At 42.2% G+C, this 25,198-nt stretch overlaps 1 protein-coding gene across 1 annotated transcript; it reads left to right on the top strand.

Moving 5' to 3' along the window:
• Positions 1 to 1,320: 1,320 nt before the first annotated feature.
• Positions 1,321 to 9,388, top strand: LOC118078088 (vomeronasal type-2 receptor 26-like). The gene is made up of 5 exons (XM_060281368.1): positions 1,321 to 1,611; positions 2,726 to 3,148; positions 3,930 to 4,157; positions 6,037 to 6,163; positions 8,487 to 9,388. The coding sequence occupies exons 1-5, from the start codon at positions 1,321 to 1,323 to the stop codon at positions 9,386 to 9,388; spliced, it is 1,971 nt and encodes a 656-aa protein (XP_060137351.1).
• The last annotated feature ends 15,810 nt before the right edge of the window (positions 9,389 to 25,198 follow it).

Here is a 25,198-nt window from a genome sequence, read left to right as displayed (position 1 = left end):
TTCAGGAGCACAATTTCCAGCCTCTGAACATTCCCACACTTTGTCCTGAGCCCAATCAGCCAAGGAAGGCAGACCTCAGATGGTTAATTCTTTATTAATAAAAGTGTGCACTTCCAGCAGCAACAAAAACACCTGGATACACATGAACATACACACTTATATCATCTAAGCAGCTATTCCCTGGCCCATGCCCTATGGAGCAGTTGCAGCAACCATGGGACCATCCACCCCAGCTTATGTATCTTCCTCTGATGGGGTGTATGCATGGGACCTGAAGCTTCTCCTACATGGAAATTATCACTGCTCTTCCCTCTTCTAGGACACAGATGACTCCCCCTTTGCCTGGGCAGCCTCTTCCTCTCTTTCTGATGTCCTGTACCCACCCTTTTACCTCTGACTGCTTCGACCTGTCCTCTTCCCCCTTCCCTGGCATCTGCCTCATGAGAGGCACCAAACCCCATAAAGAAATGGCCCCCCTCTCCCAGGTCTTCTGTTGACCCCTCTGCACCCACCATACACTCATCAGAATCCTGCCAGTCCCAGAGACACTTTATAAGAAAAGCATCTGAGAATGCTATGGACGTTCAGGAAGGTGAACCACCAAAGAAGGTTGCAGTATGCACACCACAAGAAAGATTATTTGTGGACAGAAATAAAGGTCATGCATAAAAACATTGTCCACTTAGGAAATAAGTAATTACCCCCCACCCCACCCTCAAAAACTCCTGACATCCCACACATGGAAATTTAATACAAAATTCCTCTAAACACATAATTTAATTCAATTCCTTTGGAAACAGGAGGAATTTATATGAAGCCTAAGGTGTTACCAAGCATTTCCTGTGGAAGCTGAGGATTAAACTGGGGACCTCCTGCATGTAAAATTTATTTGTTTGTTTTATTTATTAAATGTGTATACTGCCATATACTCTATACCCTAGATTTCTGGGTGGTCCACAGCATAAAATTTCAATTATAAAGGATCATAGCTCTGCAGCACGACTGCTGGTGGTACAACTTTCATGGTACAGAGCATAGTTCTGAGATATGTGAAGGTGATATGCTTAGTGAGAAACAGGGTTATTTTATTTTATACACTGAGGTGAAAATCTCAAGACAGGATGGATCCAATAGATGTGTAAAAATATTATGGAAAGCAGGAGTACCCTACTCAACTATTAATTTTCTGTAGAGATATTTATTACCTTGGATATGTTAATGGCAAATAAATAAATAAATTTCAATCTAAATCAGTTTCAGGCAGAAAATGTTTGATATGGTGGAGCATTGATCTTGTAAATAATTAACTTTATTTGCAGCATGGTGACGAAATTCTACCAACATGTACTTGCCTTGGCGTTTGCTGTGAAAGAAATAAATGAGAATCCCAACATCTTGCCCAATGTCACACTGGGGTTCCACATCTATGATAGCTATTATGATGCAAGGATGACCTATCGGACCACGCTGGACCTGCTCTTCAAAATGTGCAAATTTGTCCCCAACTACAAATGTGACTTTCAGAAAAACCTCGTATCCATCATTGGGGGACTCGGGGCTGGTACCTCCTTTCTTATGGCAGAGATATTAAGTCTTTATAAGATTCCACAGGTAGGGTGTACAGTATGAATGGAATGCTCCCTTTATGTGCTTTATCCAATGAGTGCTCTCCTCAGAGTGGACACATCAGGTAGAATTTATGATTGTTATGAGTTTGCTTGCCTAGGCTTCCCTTCTAATTCTTGGAGATGGATTTATCAAAGTGCTAAAATAAAGGCCAAACCATTTTTTCCATGTCCAGGAACCCACCTGAGAGAGGAAGAGGAACATCAAAGGAAACAAAGAATGGTAATGGCTGAGTTGTTAAGCAAACAAAGGGTAGGAAGTTGGGCCATTTAAAAAACTGATATTCTGCAAGTGGGGGAAGCCCCTCTCTGAGCCCAATGAGTAGAAAGAGAAAACCTTGGAAGGAGAGGAGAGAGGTGGGTTTTTTTTGGGGGGGTGGGGGGAGTATAGAGCAGTTTTGCTTGATGTAAGCAAGAGTCAAAAGATGTGTTTTGAGAGCAGTTTGCAAGCTGGAAAAAGAGCAATCAAAGCCATATGGGCTGGGAGATTTAAATCCGAGGAGACCACTTTGAAAATGTAATGTTCAGGTTGCACAGGCTGGGTCTTTTAAAAGAGGACCCATGGAACATGTGTACTCTGTATCCATGGGGCCTCTTTTAAAGGACTCACCCTGTATATATGTGTAAATAAACCATATATCATAAAGACACCACGGTCTCTAGTGTGCCTCATTTCCAAAGGAAACACAAACCCTCACTAAGTGCCTTGACCTCTGTAGTCTCACACTCCTATGGGGATTGGGCTGGTGTGTAGCAATATCATGACTAAATCAGGTCCTTTAATTTCTATGGGTGTATTCTTTATTCTGTTTTTCCTACATCTTTATTTCATTTTTCCTGTCCATGACATTCTCTTTGTGCTATTTTTAGGGATGTGCAACTGATCTGTTCAAATCTCAAATCAAATTGGGGAATGGGGAAAGATATTATATATATATATATATATATATATATATATATATATATATATACACCCAACTGGATAAATCCTTAGCTTTAACTTGTGGATTACTCCAAAAATATCTGTTGAATAAGAAATCATGTTGTATAGGATGACTGCTCTTGACATAACTAGATAATATGTGTACATTTCCTTTCAGCTCACGTATGGTTCATTTCCCCCAGAGGAGAGTGATGCAAGTCAGGTTCCTGCATTTTACCGAATGGTACCTAATGAACTCTATCAGTACATAGGGATTATCAGCTTGCTTAAGCATTTTGGATGGACATGGGTTGGACTCTTTACTCCAGATGATACCAAAGGAGAGTATTTCATTAACATCCTGGAGCCACTGCTTTCCCAAAATGGAATTTGTTCAGCCTTCACACAAAGAATCCCACAACTTGTCCACTACGATGACTTTGATAAAATTAGTGATATAGCCTTAAATATGTATGTACCATTCACAGATAATAAAACCACTACATTCATCATCTATGGAGAATCTCTGATGATTATATGGCTGAGAGCTATCATATTTTTGCGAGATCCTACAAATAAGGAAGACATTTCATTTAGAAAGGTGTGGATCTTGACAGCCCAGATTGATTTCATATTAATGGGGTTGCATAAGGGTTGGGGACTCCAACTCTTCCATGGTGCCATTTCATTCACAATTCACTCACAAAATCTTCTAAAGTTCACTGAATTTCTTCGGAGCTTTAAGCATTCCCGGAGCCAGGGAGATGGTTTTTTCAAAGATTTCTGGGAGCAAGCATTTGACTGTTTCTTTCCAAATCCCAGTGTGCAAATGGAGGTCGGTGGCATGTGTACTGGGGAGGAGAGGTTGGAGAGTCTTCCAGGGCCTTTGTTTGAAATGTGCATGACTGGCCATAGCTACAGTATCTACAAAGCTGTCTATGTTGTGGGTCATGCCTTGCATGAATTTTATTCATCTAGATCCAGGCACCGAACAATGGGAGGAAGCCAAATATTAGAACTTAGGGATCTACAGCCTTGGCAGGTAATGCTGTACAAATGAAGTGCAACATTTATTATTTTAATCAACAATTTATTACACGATTAAGACAAGTAACTGCTGAAATGATGTCCCACATCCTACTGACTGCCAATGTTCCATATTAATCTCTCAACATTTTGCCTGGAAATATTTTTTTGTGTTCCACCAATCCATAATAAAGTGCCCACATCCAATGTAAAAACAAAACTGATTTTTAACACTTGCTCTTTGTTAGATGATGTTGAATAAATATACCTAAAAAGGATTCTGGTAAGGCATGTCATTGTTGCTAATATTTCCATAACATTCTTTCCACTTCATGTCTCCTTTCTCCTTCAACTAGCTTCACCCCATTTTTCATGGCATTTCATTTAACAACACAACCAGAGAAACAGTGTCCATTGCTGGTGAAAGAGAAATGGGAAGTGGATTTGACATAATGAACCTGGTCACATTTCCAAACGAGTCCTTCCTTCGAATGAAAATAGGATGGGTGAACCCTAATGCTCTTGATGGAAAAGAATTCGTCATTCATGAGGACATGATTATTTGGCACAGTGGTTTTAACCAGGTCTGGAGTTCTGGGTATTGTTGAGGACTCCTTGCTTTCCACATCAGTCCTTCAGATGCTCAGAATAACCAGCATTCTTCTTTGGGAGAAGTTCATAGAAATAATATGTATATTTTCTAACAATATTCTAACAACTTCTAATAATATTTAATATGCCTCATTTATAAATGACAGGGCTCAGAGTGATCCAGATGAAATTTATTCATGAAGCAAAAATGGGTTGATTCAGTTTTAATGGAAACGGGGGCATGGCTCAGTTGAAGTTCCGTATCACATTCTTTACAGGTCTAGGTAGGGCTGAACCACCCAACCTATCTGCATTCCTATAATGCTTCCCCGTCATCCTCAAAGCATCCAGGTGGAACACAATTGTGAGAGTTGCCAGAAGCCTGGAAAGAGTAATCCACTTCTAGTTTATATTGGGGATGCATAAACAGAGACTATATAATGCTTTCCCACCTGCTTACTTGCTTCCTTCGTTGAAGCCATAGCACCCATCTCTCACTCCTGGTATGCTGTATGACAGGGGTGGCCAACTCCCAAGAGACTGTGATCTACTCACAGAGTTAAAAACTGACAGTGATTTACCCCCTTTTTGGGGTTCAGGTCAAAGTTGTTGAGTTTTTCAGGGTGGAGCTAAAATGTTGAGGTTTTTTTAGGGGAGCCACAGTTGTTCAGCTTCTTTAGGGGGAGCCAGTGATCTACCACAGACGCCCAATGATCTACCGGTAGATCATGATCTACCTGTAGGACGTGCCTGCTGTATGAGATATTCTGGTTGGCATAGTTGGGGCCAGGTAAGATATTTTGTTCTCTTCTTTCTTTGTCTGGCTCAGGATGGAGGTATTTTTCTTTCTACTTCATATTCCTTACCCCAGATAACTGCAGTTACTTGTGGGAGTCAGATAATTAGTTGAATTTGCTTTCTGGTCACTTGACGTGTATACAGGAGAGGGAAAGGGTTGCCAAAAAATTGTTTACACACTGTTGTCAGGGACTGTACTGAGGAGGGCTGCATTGAGGAGGAATCGTGGGAGCCTCCCCCTCCCCTTGCTCTTGGTCCAGAACCTGAATCTTTCCAGAAGCAGGAGGACAGTATAGATTTGGAACAGTGATTTGCAGAGGGACATAGTTCAGTAGGGAGAAGCTGAGAAATACTGGATGGGAAACAGCTAGGAGAAGGAACACTGGAAGAGAGAGGGTTAATAGATTCACAGTTCCCTGGACAGCATTCACACACACCCATCTCCAAAGTCATGGAGAGCCCAGAATGTGGCAGAAGAGAAAGCCCAGAGGGTACAAGCTCAGTTTGCATGACATAAAAGTAATACAGATTAATAGGGACAGAAGGGGAGTGTTATCCTTAATTGGGAGCACTGCCTTTTCTAGGAGATGTGTTCTTTGTTCTCTTGCTGTGATTATTAAAGTTTCTAACTGATGAGAAGACTCCTTTTCCTTTGTTCTGCTTATCTACTGCCCCGGGGGGAAGAAGCCAATTCCTTGAAGCTGTGGCCTCTATGGCCTGTTCAACAGGGTATGGTCACTTTATATATTAATCAATGTGGATCTCAGATGTGAATCAGGAAGCTCTCACCCAATCAAGAAAGGCTTAGGAGAGTGATAGAGGTTTGCCACACCTGGTCTTCTCCCTATATAGTTTACAATTTCTTAGCATTAATAAAACGGCCTTAATTTAATATGTATATTGTGTTTTGCATCTTTACTTCTGATTTCCTAAGACAAACGTTGAACTTCATATAAAATACATTTTCTGTAAAAAATGTTTAAGGGATGAGTGGTCCACTTTCTTATTCGAAGTTCAGCAACTTAAAATTTCAAGTATTTCTCCCTTTGGAAATTATTTCTGGTTTATTGATAGGTGGTGCCTGTTTCTGTGTGTAATGACTACTGCTGCCCTGGTCATCAGAAGAAAAAGAAGGAAGGCAAGAAATTTTGCTGCTATGATTGTGTTCCATGTCCAGAAGGGAAGATTTCAAACAGAAATGGTATATGACTTTTTTCATAGATTAATACAGGTTTTTGTGACAAACCTCTTTAAAAGATTTAATTACCTTTTTGTTCCTAACCACACTATCCTGCTTGGAATGGTGTACAAATATTATTTTTTGCTCTCTTATCACAAATTCTGAAGTAAACTTTTAAAAACTCATAAGCCTTTTGCAATCTCACAGGTCCTACTCTGGCACTCTAACTGCTATCTCACACTGTCTCTCAGCATAGCTGCCAAGTTATCCCTTTTTTTAAGGGAAATTCCCTTATGCTGAATAGGCTTCCTCGTGAGAAAAGGGAGGCAGCTATGTCTCTCAGTGATTCCCTACCTACTATGTGGCATAATGGTTAGAGTGTCAGACTATGACCTGGGAGACCAGGGTTCAAATCCCCACTCAGCCATGAAGCCCACTGGGTTGCCTTGGACCAGACATAATAAAAATAATTTTAATATTTATACCCTGTCCATCTGCCACTCTGGGCAGCTTACAGCACATATAAAATCACAGAAAACCTCAACCATTTAAAACGTCCCTATTCAGGGCTTCCTTCAGTTGTCTTCTAAAAGTCGTGTAGTTGTTTGTCTTTGACATCTGACGGGAGGGCATTCCACAGGGAAGGGGCCACTGCTGAAAAGGCTCTTTGCCTAGTTTCCACCAGGAGACCCTTGAAGGAGGGTCTCAGTTTCCAGGCTGAATGATGGAGGTGGAGATGCTCCTTCAGGTATTTTGGGCCAAGGCTATTTAGGGCTTTAAAGGTCACCATCTCTTAATCTAACCTACCTCACAGGGTGGTTGTGAGGTTAAAATGGGAAGGCAGAGAACCATGTAAACGACCCTGAGCTCCATGGAAGAAAATGGAGGTATATAATTGTGTAATACTGGTGGTGGTGGTGGTGGTGGTGATGGTACTGGCAGGAAGTATTGCCTTCAGAACCAATTTGTGCTTCTTCTTTTTGAATATAGGGGGCATGGGGTGGGGACACTGGTGTAGAATTAAATCCCCCCATTTTCATCAAAGGAATGCTGGAGGGTATGAAATTGGCATGACAGCATTGATTCACATCCTGAAATCACCAGATAAAGCCTACCGACCTCCACCTGCAGGGTGAATGGAGTGGCAGCTTAAACTGCTTTAAACAAAACTTTGATAATTGCAGTAGACATCTGTAACAATACCGTATTTTTCTCTCCATAGGACGCACCTGACCATAGGACATACCTAGTTTTTAGAGGAGGAAAACAAGAAAAAATATTTTGCTTTCTTGAATTGTCCTAGGCATAGCAGCCAACTCCTAGAGGCCTAGGTGCCTCCCCCCCCCCAAAAAAAATATATATTTGAGGAAGCTTCTTTTGCAAAGGGGGAAAGCTCCATTTTTTAAGGATCAGCTCAGAGTTGTGCATCTTTTCTGCAAAGGGGGAAAGCTCCATTTTTTTAGGATCAGCTCAAAGTTGCTGAGTTTCCTTGCAAAGGGAAAAAATCCTGCTTTTATGGGGTTCAACTCACAGTTCTGCAGCTCTAGGAAAGGAAAGGGACCCATTTCTACAGTTTCCAGACAGATAATCTAATCAGCCAGTCACATATCTCCTTCTGCAGACAACAAATGAGGCCTAGGCAAGGGGCTGGGAGGGGCCGGGAAGGGAGCTAGCTCTCTTACTTCCCTCCCTGATCTCTTGCAATCAGCTGCTGAGATCAGGTCATTCCCTCCTGTTAGTCTTTGTTGTTGTTGTTTAGTCGTTTAGTCATGTCCGACTCTCCGTGACCCCATGGACCAGAGCATGCCAGGCACTCCTGTCTTGCACTGCCTCCCGCAGTTTGGTCAAACTAATGTTTGTAGCTTCAAGAACACTGTCCAACCATCTCATCCTCTGTCGTCCCCTTCTCCTTGTGCCCTCCATCTTTCCCAACATCAGGGTCTTTTCCTTTGTTAGCCTTTAGCTCTCTCTCTCTCTCTCTCTCTCTCTCTCTCTCTCTCTCTCTCTCTCTCTCTCTCTCTCTCTCTCTCTCTCTCTCTCTCTGTATATATATATATATATATATATATATAATGATCTGCCTTTAGCCCCTGGGCAATTTGGCTCCAGGAACCACACATTCACTCCATAAGACGCAAAGACATTTCCTCTTACGTTTTAGGAGGGAAAAAATGTGTCTTATGGAACAAAAAATAAGGCAATTCAAATTATGCCACATCAAATCATGCTCATTCAGAATAAGAAGGTTGAGATCAACAGCAGCAACAATGGTTACACAGGAGGCAAAAAACAGACATGTATCGCCACTGGAATTTTATCCTCTTCTGTTTTTTTCCTCTTTCAGATATGGAAAACTGCTTCAGATGCCCAGAAGATCAGTATCCAAACCAGGAAAGAAATGGATGCACCCCCAAAATAATAAGCTTTCTTTCTTATGAGGAACCATTAGGGATCAGCTTAGCCTCAGTTGCTCTTACTTTTTCCCTAATCACAATATTGGTGCTAGGAATGTTTATTCAACAGAAAAACACTCCCATAGTGAAAGCCAACAACTGGGACCTCACCTGCACTCTCCTAGTCTCCCTCCTACTCTGCTTCCTCTCATCTTTGCTGTTCCTAGGGAAACCCGGGAAAGTGACCTGCCTTCTTCGCCAACCAACTTTTGGCATTGTCTTCTCAGTAGCTATTTCTTGTGTGTTGGCCAAAACCATCACTGTGGTTGTAGCTTTCATGGCCACCAAGCCAGGCTCCAGTATGAGGAAGTGGGTGGGGAAAAGACTGACCAATGTCATTGTTCTCCCCTGCTCTCTTACTCAAGCAAGTATTTGTACTGTGTGGTTGATGACTTCTCCCCCATTCTCCAATCCAGACATGCACTCAGTAACAAATCAAATCCTTCTGCAGTGCAATGAAGGGTCAGCTACCTTGTTTTACTGTGTCTTGGGTTACATGGGCTTCCTGGCCATTGCCAGCTTCATTGTGGCATTCAAAGCTCGCAAATTACCTGACAGTTTTAATGAGGCCAAGTTCATTACATTCAGCATGTTGCTGTTTTGCAGTGTTTGGCTGACCTTTGTTCCAACCTATCTGAGCACCAAGGGGAAATCCATGGTGGTTGTGGAGATCTTCTCCATCTTGTCTTCCAGTGCTGGATTGTTGGGATGCATCTTTGCCCCAAAATGTTACCTCATTGTGCTGAGGCCAGAGCTAAATAGCAGAGAGCAGCTAATAAGGAGAAAGACGTGAACAATATGTTTGTTTTTATCCTATTGTATTGTTAAATACTAAGGGGTTTAGTATATAGGTGGTTACCATTAACGTCCACTGAATGCCACACTTTTGTGGAAGCTATTTCAAATTAATGCCACTTCTTAGGGAAACATACAAATAGTGGTAAGGCAAGAACTCAGGCCGCTGTAATAATGTATCCCTGTTGATGGTTCAAATGATACAGTAGTTTCAAATACAGTCATACCTCGGTTTAAGTACGCCTGGGTTAGAGTATTTTTAGTTTAAGTACTCTGTGGACCTGTCTGGAACGGATTAATCCACTTTCCATTACTTTCAGTGGGAAAGTTCGTTTCAGGTTAAGTACGCTTCAGGTTAAGTACGGACTTCCGGAACAAATTACACTCATACCTCGGGTTAAGTACGCTTTAGGTTGAGCACTCTGTGGACCCGTCTGGAACGGATTAATCCACTTTCCATTACTTTCAATGGGAAGGTTCGCTTCAGGTGAAGTACACTTCAGGTGAAGTACAGACTTCCGGAACCAATTGTGTTTGTAAACCGAGGTACCACTGTAGTCTCTTCTGTGGTTGGATTTATTTATATAAATTTATATGTCAGATGAAGTGTATATACCAGGACAGGACCCTGTTTTGGAGATTCTTCATCAGCAAGTCTTATAGTCACATGTGTACATGTAGATCAAAGTTTTCACTGTACCTGATTGGATGGGAACCCTTTTCAGGAGTAAATTCCCTTCCGAGGGCTATATTCCAATGGTGGATGGCTCGAGAGGTGAAAGTGTACAATTATCAGATTTCAAGGGCACTTCCAGCCACACACACACAAAAACACTTCAGTGCTTGTGAAGCAGGGCCAGTGAGGGTCATAAACCTAGGGAGAGTTCAGAGGGGCAGAGAGGGAAGTTTGGGGCTGACTTACAGCTTCTGAGATCCATCTTCCCCTAACTGAAACCGCATGCCAAATGCCTATTCTCAACCATCCCACAGTGTAGGTCTCCTCTCCTCATTCCCCTCTTTCTATTCTGTTCTCTTACTTTCCCATAAGCATTGTGTTATTCTCAGCCTATCTTGTATTAGATTGTAATGGACCTCACTACAATAAAAAGGAATACTGCAAGAAAAAGCAAGCTCAGCCTGTGTTCTTACCCAGTGCTGGTCATTTCATCTTAATTCTCAAAGCACTGATTAAATCCCAGCACCCAGGAATCTAGAGGGAGTCAGGGCATGCACAAACCCGTGGCACTTTATATTTACTGTGTGTAATCTTTTTTAAAATAGCAAAGGAATCTGGAAGTGATTGAAGAGAACTAAAAAGATTTTTTTATCAGTTATTTAAATGATTCCATGTGAACCAGTTGATCTATTTACAGTCATACCTCAGTTTAAGTACGCCTCGGTTTGAGAATTTTCAGTTTAAGTACTCCGCGGACCTGTCTAGAACGGATTAATCCACTTTTCATTACTTTAAATGGGAAAGTTCGCTTCAGGTTAAGTATGGACTTCCGGAACCAATTACACTCATACCTCAGGTTAAGTACGCTTCAGGTTGAGTACTCCGCGGACCTGTCTGGAACAGATTAATGCACTTTCCATTACTTTCAATGGGAAAGTTCGCTTCAGGTTAAGTACGCTTCAGGTTAAGTATGGACTTCCGGAACCAATTACACTCATACCTCAGGTTAAGTACGCTTCAGGTTGAGTACTCCGCGGACACGTCTGGAACAGGTTAATCCACTTTCCATTACTTTCAATGGGAAAGTTCGCTTCAGGTTAAGTACGCTTCAGTTTAAGTACTCCACGGACCGTCTGGAACAGATTAATCCACTTTCCATTACTTTCAATGGGAAAGTTCGCTTCAGGTTAAATACGCTTCAGGTTAAGTACAAACTTCCGGAACCAATTGTGTTTGTAAACCGAGGTACCACTGTACTCGAAGCACTACTTTTATCTCACTCTTCAACCAAAAAGGTATCCCACAAAAGTTTCTGGCAATGATAGCCTGGAATCCACAACATAAAATACAGGAGTAAAATGGGAAAGGGGATTTGGAGGAATGTAGATGTCAGGGAATAAATTACTACTACTACTACTACTACTACTACTACTACTACTAATAATAATAATAATAATTGCTGGCATATTTAATGTTTCTAATAATATAAATACTAAGAATGTGACTGAGAAAGAGGAGGGGCCGAGGTGAAACAAGATTTGAGAAATCATAGATTTGTTGATTCAAGCATTTCTTTGTCCCTCTCTCCACCTAAACAAATCTGCCACACGAGTGGATAAGTATTAAAAAACATGACACTCCTTTCTCTGAGGCTTGCAATCTAAAAAGCATGACACAAAAGTAAAGGAAATTTGGAGAGATGTAGAGAGGGGAATAGTCTTACTGTGGAACCTCAAACAGGTTCTGTGATGGGTGCTCTTTGAAGAAAACTTCATAAAATACATGAAATACCCGAGAAACTATCCCACTATTGATGAGACCACATGGCTGGTAGCACTCATGTGGAACCGGAAATGGATCATTCACATGGCACCTCAAAGTATCTTCTTTGCAGTTGACAGGGAATTGCAGAGTCAAAAATACCAAGAGCAACAACATCCTGGCTTCCTAGCTTCTCTAAAAATACAGACCTTCCTGTGCCCATCAGTTATCTTCTTGAGCATGCTACTATGAATGATGCTTGGCCTTGCCAGCTCAGTTCTAAAACAGAGTTCTGTGAGCTGTTTCTGAACATCAAAAGATTACAAATGAAACAGTAGATGAGATTGCCAACACTCTGATTTTAAGTCAGAAAATAATAATAATAATAATAATAATAATAATAATAATAATAATAATTTATTATTTATACCCCACCCATCTGCCCAGATTTCCCCAGCCACTCTGGGCGGCTTCCAACAAAACATTAAAACTTTAAAATACAGGAATCCATCAAACATTAAAAGCTTCCCTAAACAGGGCTGCCTTGAGATGACTTCTAAAGGTCTGGTAATTGTTGTTCTCTTTGACCTCTGGTGGGAGGGCATTCCACAGGGTAGGCGCCACTACCAAGAAGGCCCTCTGCCTGGTTCCCTGTAACTTGGCTTCTCGTAGCGAGGGAACCGCCAGAAGGCCTTCGGCGATGTACCTCAGTGTCCGGGCAGAACGATAGGGGTGGAGATGCTCCTTCAGGTATACTGGACCGAGGCCGTTTAGGGCTTTAAAGGTCAACACCAACACTTTGAATTGTGCTCGGAAACGAACTGGGAGTCAATGTAGGTCTTTCAGGACCGGTGTTATGTGGTCTCGGCGGCCGCTCCCAGTCATCAGTCTAGCTGCCGCATTCTGGGTTAGTTGTAGTTTCCGGGACACCTTCAAAGGTAGCCCCACGTAGAGTGCATTGCAGTAGTCCAAGCGAGAGATAACTAGAGCATGCACCACTCTGGTGAGACAGTCCGCGGGCAGGTAGGGACTCAGCCTGCGTACCAGATGGAGCTGATAAACAGCTGCCCTGGACACAGAATTGACCTGTGCCTCCATGGACAGCTGTGAGTCCAAAATGACTCCCAGGCTGCACACCTGGTCTTTCAGGGGCACAGTTGCCCTATTCAGGACCAAGGACTCCTCCACACCCGCCCGCCTCCTGTCCCCCACAAACAGTACTTCTGTTTTGTCAGGATTCAATCTCAATCTGTTAGCCGCCATCCATCCTCCAACCGCCTCCAGACACTCACACAGGACCTTCACCACCTTCACTGGTTCTCCATGACACCTGGTATAATTCATAATGGTTTCCAGACTTGCTTTTTGACATCCATAGTGCCTTCTAAGAAACCTCTTTGGCTGTCAGGCTTCGGGGAATTGGCTTCCTCCCACCGTGGTGGTAGTAGATAAGCAGAACAAAGGAAAGGAGTCTTCTTACCAGCTAGAAACTTTAATAATAGCAGCGAGAGAACAAAGATCAAACCTCCTAGAAAGGCAGTACTCCCAATTAAGTTCACCACCTCCTTAAGTTCACCATCCCTTATTAATCTACATCATTCCTACATCTTGTAAAATTGATGCAATTCTGGGCTGCATCAATAGGAGTATAGCGTCTAGATCATGGGAAGTAATAGTACCACTGTATTCTGCTCTGGTCAGACCTCACCTGGAGTACTGTGTCCAGTTCTGGGCACCACAGTTCAAGAAGGATACTGACAAGCTGGAATGTGTCCAGAAGAGGACAACCAAAATGGTCAAAGGCCTGGAAACGATGCCTTATGAGGAACGGCTTAGGGAGCTGGGTATGTTTAGCCTGGAGAAGAGAAGGTTAAGGGGGTGATATGATAGCCATGTTCAAATATATAAAAGGATGTCATCTAGAGGAGGGAGAAAGGTTGTTTTCTGCTGCTCCAGAGAAGCGGACACGTAGCAATGGATTCAAACTACAAGGAAGAAGATTCCACCTGAACATTAGGAAGAACTTCCTGACAGTAAGAGCTGTTCAATAGTGGAATTTGCTGCCAAGAAGTGTGGTGGACTCTCCTTCTTTGGAGGTCTTTAAGCGGAGGCTTGACAGCTATATGTCAAGAATGCTTTGATGGTGTTTTCTGCTTGGCAGGGGGTTGGACTGGATGGCCCTTGTGGTCTCTTCCAACTCTATGATTCTATGATTCTATGAGTTTGAAACTGCTGTGTTTTCTGTTCTGCCAGTTTCTGAGCTCTCAGGGACTTTGGGAAAGGGGGGAGGATACTCTCCAGAAACTGTAAATCTGTTAACCCTCTCTCTTCTTCTCCTAGCTGTTCCCGATCCAGTATTTCCCAGCTTCCGCCTTCTGAACTATATCCTTCTGCAAACCACTGTTCCAAATCTATACTCTCTGGCTCCTGTGAAGATTCAGGATCTGGATCAGAAGGGGGAGGCTCCCACCATTCTTCCTCAGTGCAGCCTGTAACGGATTAGCCCCAGGATGGGAGATTTAGTACACCCTTGATTAGAAAAAGTTAATCCACCTCCAATTTAACTGACAGCACATCTTCAGGAGGCAGGACGGTGCCCGGTTTAAAAAGGAGGGAATAACTGTTTGGGCAGTTGGAAGAGGGGGAGTGTGTGGTGACGAAGAGGGAAGAAGAAGGGTGTGGGGCCGGGATAGTGGTGGTTTAGGTTAGGCTTAGGATAACTTAAAGTTAAAGTCTGACAAAGTTAATGTATAACTGTAACTAAGATTGCAAACTTATGCATCGTTAATAAAAGAAAAACCTATGTTCTCAAGAAAATAAAATTCATCTTCTTTTTGTGCCAAAGAGTATCGTCTTGGTTATTCCAGCAGCGTATTAAAACTCACAGAGGTGGAGACTCAGAAAAGGGCAAAACTTACCTGACGAAAAAGGGATAGTTTGTGTCCTAGAGTCACACAGGAAGGGCAGTATGGTGAAAACCTAGAGTGCCACAGGTTTGCCAGGGTGAAATGGCAGACTGATGCAGTGGGGATCTGAGTTGAGGGAGTCCCTGTTCTGTAGGCAAGAGGTTGTTCATTCAAATAGCCCTGAGTGTTTGTGAGATCAGGCCACGAAAGCTAGAGTTAGACTCTCTTTACTGAGAAGCCCAGAATTGAGGGGTTTATTTTAAGGCGTAAGGAATTGAGTGGGGATTGCTTTACCCCTGTACCCTTTCGTCTCATAATCTATTGGCAACGTTGGCGAGGGGGTTCGTCACGCAGCCCTCCTCAGAACGGTCCCTGAAACTGCCTTTGATGTTTAGCTCAGAGTGGCACTTTTGGCAACCAAGATGCTGGTGCTTGTGTGTTTACTCTAAGTCTCACCACATCTCTGCTCCCTTGTGGCACAAAAAAATAGCAATTGGTTTTCTGTTTTCCCATGTGAGTCAATGCCAATCAGAGTGAAGCCATTTTCCTTGGAGTTGCAAAACGCAGCAAATCCAAATACAATGGAATCAGTTTAAGACAAAGGCATCACTCAGTTTTTCTCATTATTTGCTCCCTATTGTTCAGCTCAGGCCTCAACACAATGATGTAACACTTAGGGGCAAAGATGCATCCCAACAAATGCCCCCTCAAAAGAGTGCCACTCTGGAGACATTCTTAGTAACCAGCTGTATACTAAAACCATTAATATATAACAAATCAATGAGATAAAAACAAAGGTATTGCTCAGTTTTTTCTCATTATTTGCTCCCTATTGTTCAGCTCAGGCCTCAGGACAATGATGTAGCATTTAGGGGCAAAGATGCAGCTCAATAATCCAGCACTGGAAGACAAGATGGAGAAGATCTCCACAGCCACCATGGATTTCCCTTTGGTGCTTAGATATGTTGGGAGAAAGGACAACCAAACACTGCAAAACAGCAACATGCTGAAGGTAATGAACTTGGCTTCATTGAAACTGTCTGGTAATTTGCGGGCTACAAATGCTACAATGAAACTGGCAATGGCCAGGAGGCCCATGTAGCCCAGGACACAGTAAAACATGACAACTGACCCTTCATTACATTGCACAATGGTTTCTTCTGCTACTGAGTCCATGTCTAGATCAGGGAATGGAGGAGAAGTCATCAACCACACAGTACAAATACTTGTTTGAGTAAGAGAGCAGGAAAAGACTATGGCATTGGCCAGCCGTTTCCCTACCCACTTCCTTGTGCTAGATCCTGGTTTAGTGGCCATGAAAGCGACAACTACAGTGACAGTCTTTGCCAACACACATGAAACGGCCAGTGAGAAAACAATGCCAAACATTGGTTGGCGAAGAAGACAGGTCACTTCCCCAGGTTTCCCAATAAACAGCAAAGATGAGAGAAAGCAGAGCAGTAGAGAGATGAGGAGAATGTAAGTGAGATCCCGGTTGTTGGCTTTGACAATGGGAGTATCTTTGTATTTAATAAAAGTCCCTATCACCAAACTTGTGAGCAGTGAAAAGGAAAGAGCAAGGGAGGCCAAGCTGATCCCAAAGGACTCATAGTAAGAAAGAAAGCTTATTATTTTGGGGATGCATCCAGTTTTGTTCTTGTTTGGATACTGATCTGCTGGGCATGTGATGCACTCATCCATATCTGAAAAGTAGAATAAGGTCCAATTCCAGTAACAATTCATGTGTGCTCTTTATTTCTTTTTTATCTTATCCTTCTGATTTTAAGGCATTGATGATTATATAACAGTATATGAAATACATTTCAAGTATTCTGCTGAATGTTTGAATTTAAACAATATTAAGCTGCTGCTGCTGCATATCAGGGCTTGCTCCTGCTACACTTATACGGGGGACGGGGAGCATCAGGCACCGGTGGGCTCTTGTGTTGCAGGGGAGAGCACAAGGGGCCTGGTAGAGCCCAGAATGATAGCATCCCCCTAGATCAGATGAGACTGGCCTTACATAACTTATTCCATGGCTGCCTTCTGGGATCCGCGATACTTGTCTTTTGACACACCAATGTCCAATGCTGGTCAACTCCCAAGGGTATTGATTGGGTGCATTTGAAACATCAAGTGGAATTTGAAGAGCACATGCTCATTGAAACGATAACCCTCTCTTCACCCTTGTTCTTTTACCAGCCCTGCTTGCCTGTGCAATAACGAATACAAATCTGGCCTAATTTCACCCAACTTGTGTTTCATTCCAGTCGTACACAGAATCCACAAAAATGCAACTCCTAGGCAATTAGAGTACTTGATATGTGTACAACAAAAGACATTTGAGCTGAGTGGGGAGCACTTCCATATCTAGCTTCATAGTTTTGCACCAGTCTTATTTGTTTGTGAACATTTCATTGGAATTATTGTACAGTAATTCCTCAGTTTAAGTATGCTTCAGTTTGAGTACTTTCAGTTTAAGTACTCCGCAGACCCGTCTGGAAGTTCGCTTCAGGTTAAGTACGCTTCAGGTTAAGTATGGACTTCCAGAACCAATTACACTCATACTTCGGGTTAAGTACGCTTCAGGTTGAGTACTCCGTGGACCCGTCTGGAACGGATTAATCCACTTTCCATTACTTTCAATGGGAAAGTTCGCTTCAGGTTAAGTACACTTCAGTTTAAGTACTCCACGGACCGTCTGGAATGGATTAATCCAATTTCCATTACTTTCAATGGGAAAGTTCGCTTCAGGTTAAGTACGCTTCAGGTTAAGTACAGTCTTCCAGAACTAATTGTGTACTTAAACCAGGCATCCCCAAACTGCGGCCCTCCAAATGTTTTGGCCTACAACTCCCATGATCCCTAGCTGACAGGACCAGTGGTTTGGGAAGATGGGAATTGTAGTCCAAAACATCTGGAGGGCCGCAGTTTGGGGATGCCTGACTTAAACCGAGGTACCACTGTATTTTAATCTTTTGTTGGAAGCCACTCGGAGTGGCTGGGGAAACCCAGCCAGATGGGTAGGGTATTAATAAAAATTATTATTATTAAAATTAGTATTATTATTAAAATTAGTATTATTATTTTCAAAGGTTACTTGAAAACAGCAGAAAAATGCTAGCACACAACTCTAAGCAGGACAGTGTGGTTGCATGTGAAATGTAGCATTTAAATAGATTTGACACAATAATCTTTACTAATATTGAACAATGAAAAATGTCATGTACCATTTTGGTTGGAAATCTTCCCTTCTGAACAAGGAGTACAGTTATAGCAGCAAAATTTCTGCCCTTCCTTCTTTTTCTTCTGATTACCAGGGCTGCAGTAGTCATTACACAGAGAAATGGGCATCACCTTTCCAGAAACAGGAAATAATTTCAGATAAGAAAGTAAACCTCTCAACCAAATACTTCATATGAAGTGCAGCAATTGTCCCATTTTTTTTTGTTAGGGGACCAGAAAAAAGAAGCAAGATACATGAAATAAGCTAGGGCCACTTTATTAGCTGTAACTTTAGGAGTTTATAAATAGCAAAGGACATGTGTGGAAAATGCTTAACTCTTCTATCAGGCTCCTAAACCTGCACCGATTGGGTGATGTCTTCATGATTCATAACACCTTTGAAATGCTGCAACTTGTTACACAGAGCCCTGTGACAATTCTCTAGAATCACTCGAGCTGACCACATGATACTCAACTTCTTCGCCAACTTTCCTTTCCATCACCCGCCTACCTAGTGACCAGAAAGCCAATTCAAGTAATGTGCATGCCACCTGTAGTTGCACCTATTGGCAATGCTGGGTAGGAGAATGAAGTAGGTGGCAAAGGTCAACCAGCCCATTTTGACCAGTCAATCATAGGAAGGAACATAAATTCCTGCTTGACACCAACTATGATAACATATAACTATGTTATGATAGTTATGGTAACATAGTTATGGTATGAAAACTATGGTATGGCATGATAGTTATGATAGTTGTGATAACATATAACTATGATATATTAGACAAACAGGCAAAACCCTACACCAATAAATGGACATAAATCTGACATCAGGAATCACAGGAAAGAGAAACCAGTAGGAGAACACTTCAATCTCCCAGGACATTCTATACAAGATCTCAAAGTAGCTGTCTTATTACAAAAGAATTTCAGAAATAGACTAGAAAGAGAAGTTGCTGAACTGCAACTTATTACCAAGCGTAAAACCATGGAGAGACCAGGTCTGAATAAAGACACTGATTCCCGGACCATCCGTGGGCCAGACTGAAAAGGTGATTGGGCCGCATCCAGCCCACAGGCCTTAGGTTGCCTACCCCTGATCTAGAGAGTGCATTGGGTCAAAGAAATACCCACATTCCAGACCTGGTTAAAGCCTTTGTTCCACATAATCATGTCCTCACGAATGATTATCTCATTTCCATTGATAGCAATGGGATCCACCCATCCCACCTTCACTCGAAGGAAAGACTTGTTTGGGAAGGTGACCATGTTTGTGATGTCAAATCCACCTCCCATTTCTCTTTTATTAGTAAAGGACACTCTTTCTCCAGCTGAGTTGTTAAATGAAATGTCAGGAAGAAAGTGGTGCAACTAATTGAAAGAGAAAAGAAAGATCAAGGGGAAAGAACACAATAAAGTTAGTAAAGAAAATGGATTGATGTATTAACACCATTCTTTATTCTTCATTTACATATAATTATGTTTGCTTGAGAGTCCCATGGACTGCAAGAAGATCAAACCTATCCATTCTTAAGGAAATCAGCCCTGAGTGCTCCCTGGAAGGACAGATCGTGAAGCTGAGGCTACAATACTTTGGCCACTCATGAGAAGAGAAGACTCCCTGCAAAAGACCCTGATGTTGGGAAAGATTGAGGGCACTAGGAGAAGGGGACGACAGAGGACGAGATGGTTGGACAGTGTTCTCGAAGCTACGAACATGAGTCTGGCCAAACTGCGGGAGGCAGTGCAAGACAGGAGTGCCTGGCGTGCTATGGTCCATGGGGTCACGAAGAGTCGGACACGACTAAACGACTAAACAACAACATGTTTGCTCACTTTACTTGACAATGTAGATGAAAAAATTTTTTATGCATACAGTGGAAAAGAAACCAGCCAAATGTACAAGGTTAATATGAAAATATAAAGCTTTGCCAGTTAGTGACATGAGCAATACTATTGCATACCAACTTGGTTTGCTCTTGGTATAAGCTTTCGTGTGCCTGCACATTTCTTCAAAAGTAATGCTGCAATGATTCAGGTAGGTAGGCATGTTGGTTAGACGCAGTCAAAATATATATATAAAATACTTCTTCAGGTATTTATATATATATATTTCAACTGCATCTGACCAACACGGCTACCTAACTGAATCAATGAAGCACTACTTCTGCATGAAAATTGTGATGTAAACCTAAGTTGTATATTTCCTGCTTTTCATTTGTAAAGCATTACCTGCCAAGGCTGCAGATCTTGAAGTTTTAATTTTTGACTGCTACCCAATGTTCTCTGCTTGGATGTAGACAAGTAAATAGCATGCAAAGTATGAGCCACAACATAAACAGCATTGTAGATACTGTAACTGTGGCCAGATAGTTCCATTGCAAAAAGAGATCCTGGAAGACTCTCCAAAGTCTCCCCCCCAGTACACAGTTCTTTGGGCTCCACTGTCACATGTGGATTTGGAACTATACAGTCAAATGCTTGCTCCCAGAAGTCCTTGAAAAAACCATCGCCCTGGCTCCAGGAGGAAGGCTTGATTGCCAGAAGAAAGTATTTGAAATTTAGAAGATTTTGTGAATGAATTGTGAGGGATATGGCACCTTGAAAGAGTTGAAAATCCCAAGAACTAACAAGCCCTGTGGCAATGAAATCAGTATGTGCACTCAAAATCCACACCTTTCTAATTGCTAAGTTTTCCGTATTGGTTGGGTCCCGCAAAAATATAATAGTTCTCAGTGCTATAATTGTCACAGCTTCGCCATAGACAATAAATGTAGTGACTTTATTATCTGTGAGCAATGCATACACGTTTAAGGCTACCTCGTGCATTTCATCCAGGTTATCAAGATGGATTTGATGTGGGATTCTTTGTGTAAAGGCTGAACAAATTCCATTTTGAGAAAGCAATGGCTCCAGGGTCTTGATGAAATATTCTCCAGTGTTATCATTTGGACCAAAGAGTCCAACCCAGATCCATCCAAAATGCTTAAGCAAGTTAATAATCCCCCAAAACTGATGGGCTTCATTGGGCACCATTCGATAAAAGGACGGGGACTGACTTACTTCACTCTCTGGAGGAAAGGAGCCATATGCAAGCTAAAAAAATAAATGAATTACAGTTACGAAGTTATGTAAAAAGAATTCATAATGTACAATGTGAAATTTTATTTAACAAATATTTGTTCAAGCAATGATATAGGTTAAATCCCTGAGTGCTCCCTGGAAGGACAGATCGTGAAGCTGAGGCTCCAATACTTTGGCCACCTCATGAGAAGAGAAGACTCCCTGCAAAAGACCCTGATGTTGGGAAAGATGGAGGGCACTAGGAGAAGGGGACGACAGAGGATGAGATGGTTGGACAGTGTTCTCGAAGCTACGAACATGAGTTTGACCAAACTGCGGGAGGCAGTGGAAGACAGGAGTGCCTGGCGTGCTATGGTCCATGGGGTCACAAAGAGTCGGACATGACTAAACGACTAAACAACAAAATCCAATACAGTCAGTAAGAATTTAAAAAATCCCTATGCAACATCTTACCTGGGGAATTTTGTAGAGACTTAATATATCTGCCATATGTAAGGAGGTATCAGAGCCAAGTCCCCCAATGGTGGATATGAGGGTTTTCTGGGTGTCACATTTGTAGTTGGGGACAAATGTATTCATTTTGAAGAGGAGGTCTAGACTCGTACGGTAGGTCATCCTTGCATCATAATAGCTGTCATAGATGTGGAAGCCAAGTGTGACATTGGGCAAGATGTTGGGATTCTCATTGACTTCTTTGACAGCAAATGCCAAGGCAAGGACATGTTGGTAGAATTTTGCCACCACACTGCAAATAAAGTAGAGGAATTACAGAAATGAATATACCACAATACTGGACAGTTTCCTTTTCAAATTAATCGAAACTGAAAATAAATGATTGGAAACCAAGCATTTTGAGAAGCGGTTGAAGGAGCTGGGTATGTTGATCCTGGAAAAGAGGAGACTGAGAGGAGATATGATAGCTGTCTTCCAATATCTCAAGGGCTGTCACATGGAAGATGGAGCAAGATACTCTTCTCCTGCTCTGGAGGGTAGGACTCAAACCAATGGCTTCAAGATACAATAAAGGAGATTCTGACTATACATCAGGAATAACTTTCTCCAAGAGCGCTCTGACCATAAGAGCTGTTCAACAGTCTTTCTTTCCCTCCCTTTTTCTTTCTACTTACTCTGTATACAACACTGATGTCTCACATCAAACATAACTGTTCTGTAGAGTAGAAAAAAACTCTACAAGCTAAAAGTGAGACAATTCACATGCTTTTATAAACCAAGAAATTCATATATATAATGACTCAGAAGGTGAATGAAATAAGGAGTCCCTCAAGGGTGGAAAAAACAGACATTTTTTAAATTATTTAAATCATTCCACATGAGCTAGTATGTTATTGTTTAAAATGAAACGACTTTTGCTATTATACCATTCAGCCAAAAAAATGTTTCACATTATAGCTTACAGGCAACAGTCCCTCTCCTTAGCATGCTTTTGCAAAAGACATGAGGCAAGAGGAAATGTGATTTGGAGGAATGTTAGAGGCATGGGAGATTCTTACGTTGAAATATCGAACAGGTTCTGTGTTGGGTTTTCCTTGAAGAAAACTTCATAGAAAACATAATGGATATGTGAAGCTATTCCACCAATGATGAGATCACCTGGCTGGTACCACTCACGTGGAACAGGAATAGGAACATTCACAGTGCACCTGATAGTGTTATCAGTATTAGAAACTGGAGGCGTTAGAAAAAGCAACATCAATAGCATCGACATCCTGCTAGTCAAGCTTCCTTCTGAACACAGACTCTATTGTACTTGTTCCTACTAGCTTCCTAAGAAAAGGCTACGTTGGATGATGCATGACTCCTTTTACCCACACATATAATAAAAAGTATGAGCTGCCTTCAGAGATTACAGCATCAGAAATTGAATTTGCTAGAGCCCTGCCTGCTTCTGCCCCCTACCCCAGTTCTCAATACTGTAAATGGGGTTAGTTATAACCACTTTCAGGCTTGCTTGTTGTTTTCTAGCTGCTTCTGGGAACCACCTAGAGGTTTGTCCTTGTGAAGAAATTGCCATGATTTGGGTAATTGCAGGGTAGGATTATGAATTACTTCTTCAGGGTTATCATTCTGAGTGGCTCTTTTGCTTCTTTTTTACTCATAGTTCTGCTCCTTACAGGCATAAAAAGTGATTGAATGACATAGCCATGATGATACGAAGAAATTCAGAGTGAAGTCATTGGGTAAATAACAGGGCTAAATTTCGAGATAACAGCCACTTCCAAATGCCATTTCCCTTCAAGGCATAGCTGCCAAGTACCCTGTTTTCCCCAGGAAACCCGTGTTTTTTACGTACCGTTTCCCGGCAGTCCCCAATATCAGTTCATTTCCCGCTTTTCGCCCTTATTCTGCTCCTGCCGGCAGCCTTTTTTTTCCTGCTTTGCCCATCTATGGGCACCGAAAATGGCCAGCGCCGGAAGTCGTGTCTACGCATGTCCGGAAGTGCGTAGACGCAACTTCCGGTGTCGGCAGCAGCCATTTTCGGTGCCCGTAGATGGCCAAAGTGCCACTGGAAGTTGCGTCTACGCACTTCCGGACATGCGTAGACGTGACTTCCGTTGCCGGCGCCAGCCATTTTCGGTGCCCATACATGCGCAAAGCGACACCGGAAATTGCGCCTACACAACTTCTGGTGTCACACGGCTGCCGGTCTCGGATTCTGCAGTCCAGGACTTGGCAGGTATGCTTCAAGGGAATGGGAATAAAGACCCCCCCTCTCTCCACACACACACACACACACACACACGCTTGACTGTCTTGCATGAATGAAGAGAAGGTGTTTGGAGGAGTGGGGAATTTTTTTTCAGCCTGAGGATTGAATTCCCTTCTGAGTAATCTTCCAAAAGTCATATGACCGTGGTGGGTGGGACAAGATGTGAAAATGTACTGAGCACCTAGTGCAAATTTTACTAATGCATAGTGTTTAGTTTCTACTCACACACATACACTCCTCTCTATTCCCATTCAGGTCACCAGGAGGCATTGTCAGAGTTCAAGGACATATTCCAGGGAGGCAACAACTCAGGATATGAGCCAGGGAGAGCTCTGAGGTTCAGAAAAAGACATTTTGAGGGCCACATGCAGCCAGTTGGCCAGAGGTTTCCTCTCCCCCACTGAATTGAAACTGCTTATCATAAACCAACCCACAGTACTGATTTCCTCAGTTCAGTATGCCAGTTTGTTCTGTTCTCTCCCCACCTAAATATTGCTTTTTACAAATCCTTTGTCAGCCTGTACTATATTAACTTGTAATGAACCTCAATCCAATAAAAGAGAACCCCACACCGAGTTTCCTGATTTGCTCATTTAAATTCCAGAAACCATCGTGGGATGCAAGTCTGGTTGTAGTTAGCTGGTTCAGACACTTGCACACTCTCCAATACTCCTCAGATGAAAATAGGGACATTCTATTCTACATCAGTATCACTGCTTGACTCTTAGTGACCAAGTATAAACATTATTAGAGGAAAAACACAACATAGGTGGAAAATCTTCATCGCAAACAGTCATTTAACCAAACAAACAATTGTTCTTCATTGCTATTGCTTCCACTTCCAACTGGATTTTTTTAACAACAGAAGTTCCTCCAAAACCTTTAGGGAACATCTATGCTACTACTGAATTTCATAACATGAGCACAGTCAATCCACATTTCAACTTTCCTGAGAAGTTTACTCTTTTCTTCACATCAAGCTTCTGTATGTCACAGATTTTGCTTTGTGGATCAGCAGTCCACAAAGTCCAGCGGTTGGTCAACAGTCTGTGCATTTGAAACTCTTAAATAGATTGATTTTGCTGCTACCACTGCAGAGAGACTATTTCTTATCCCTGTGTGCTCTGCATATCCTCTGGGTTGAAGCATTTCTTCTGACTTTCCTAAAGCGCTTCAAATCACACTTTGTGTGTGTTTTCTTTTTTTAAAATCATGCTGAAAATGCCTTCACAAAAAAACTTTGCAGTGTGGGTGAAGGAAGTCGTATTTGGCTAATTGATAGAACAACTGTGGTTTCCCAATTGCTCACACTCAATCAATCAACATTTGTAACAAAATTAACTTACTAACCTGAGACCTGCATCACAGTGCTAGGAGGTGAAACTAAGGTGAAACTCAAATGTCAGACCCAACGTCTCCTACATATAT

This window comes from Zootoca vivipara, chromosome 13, assembly GCF_963506605.1.
Source record: "Zootoca vivipara chromosome 13, rZooViv1.1, whole genome shotgun sequence".
In the NCBI taxonomy this organism is placed as follows: Eukaryota; Metazoa; Chordata; class Lepidosauria; order Squamata; family Lacertidae; genus Zootoca; species Zootoca vivipara.
This window is presented reverse-complemented; position numbering and strand designations above follow the sequence as displayed.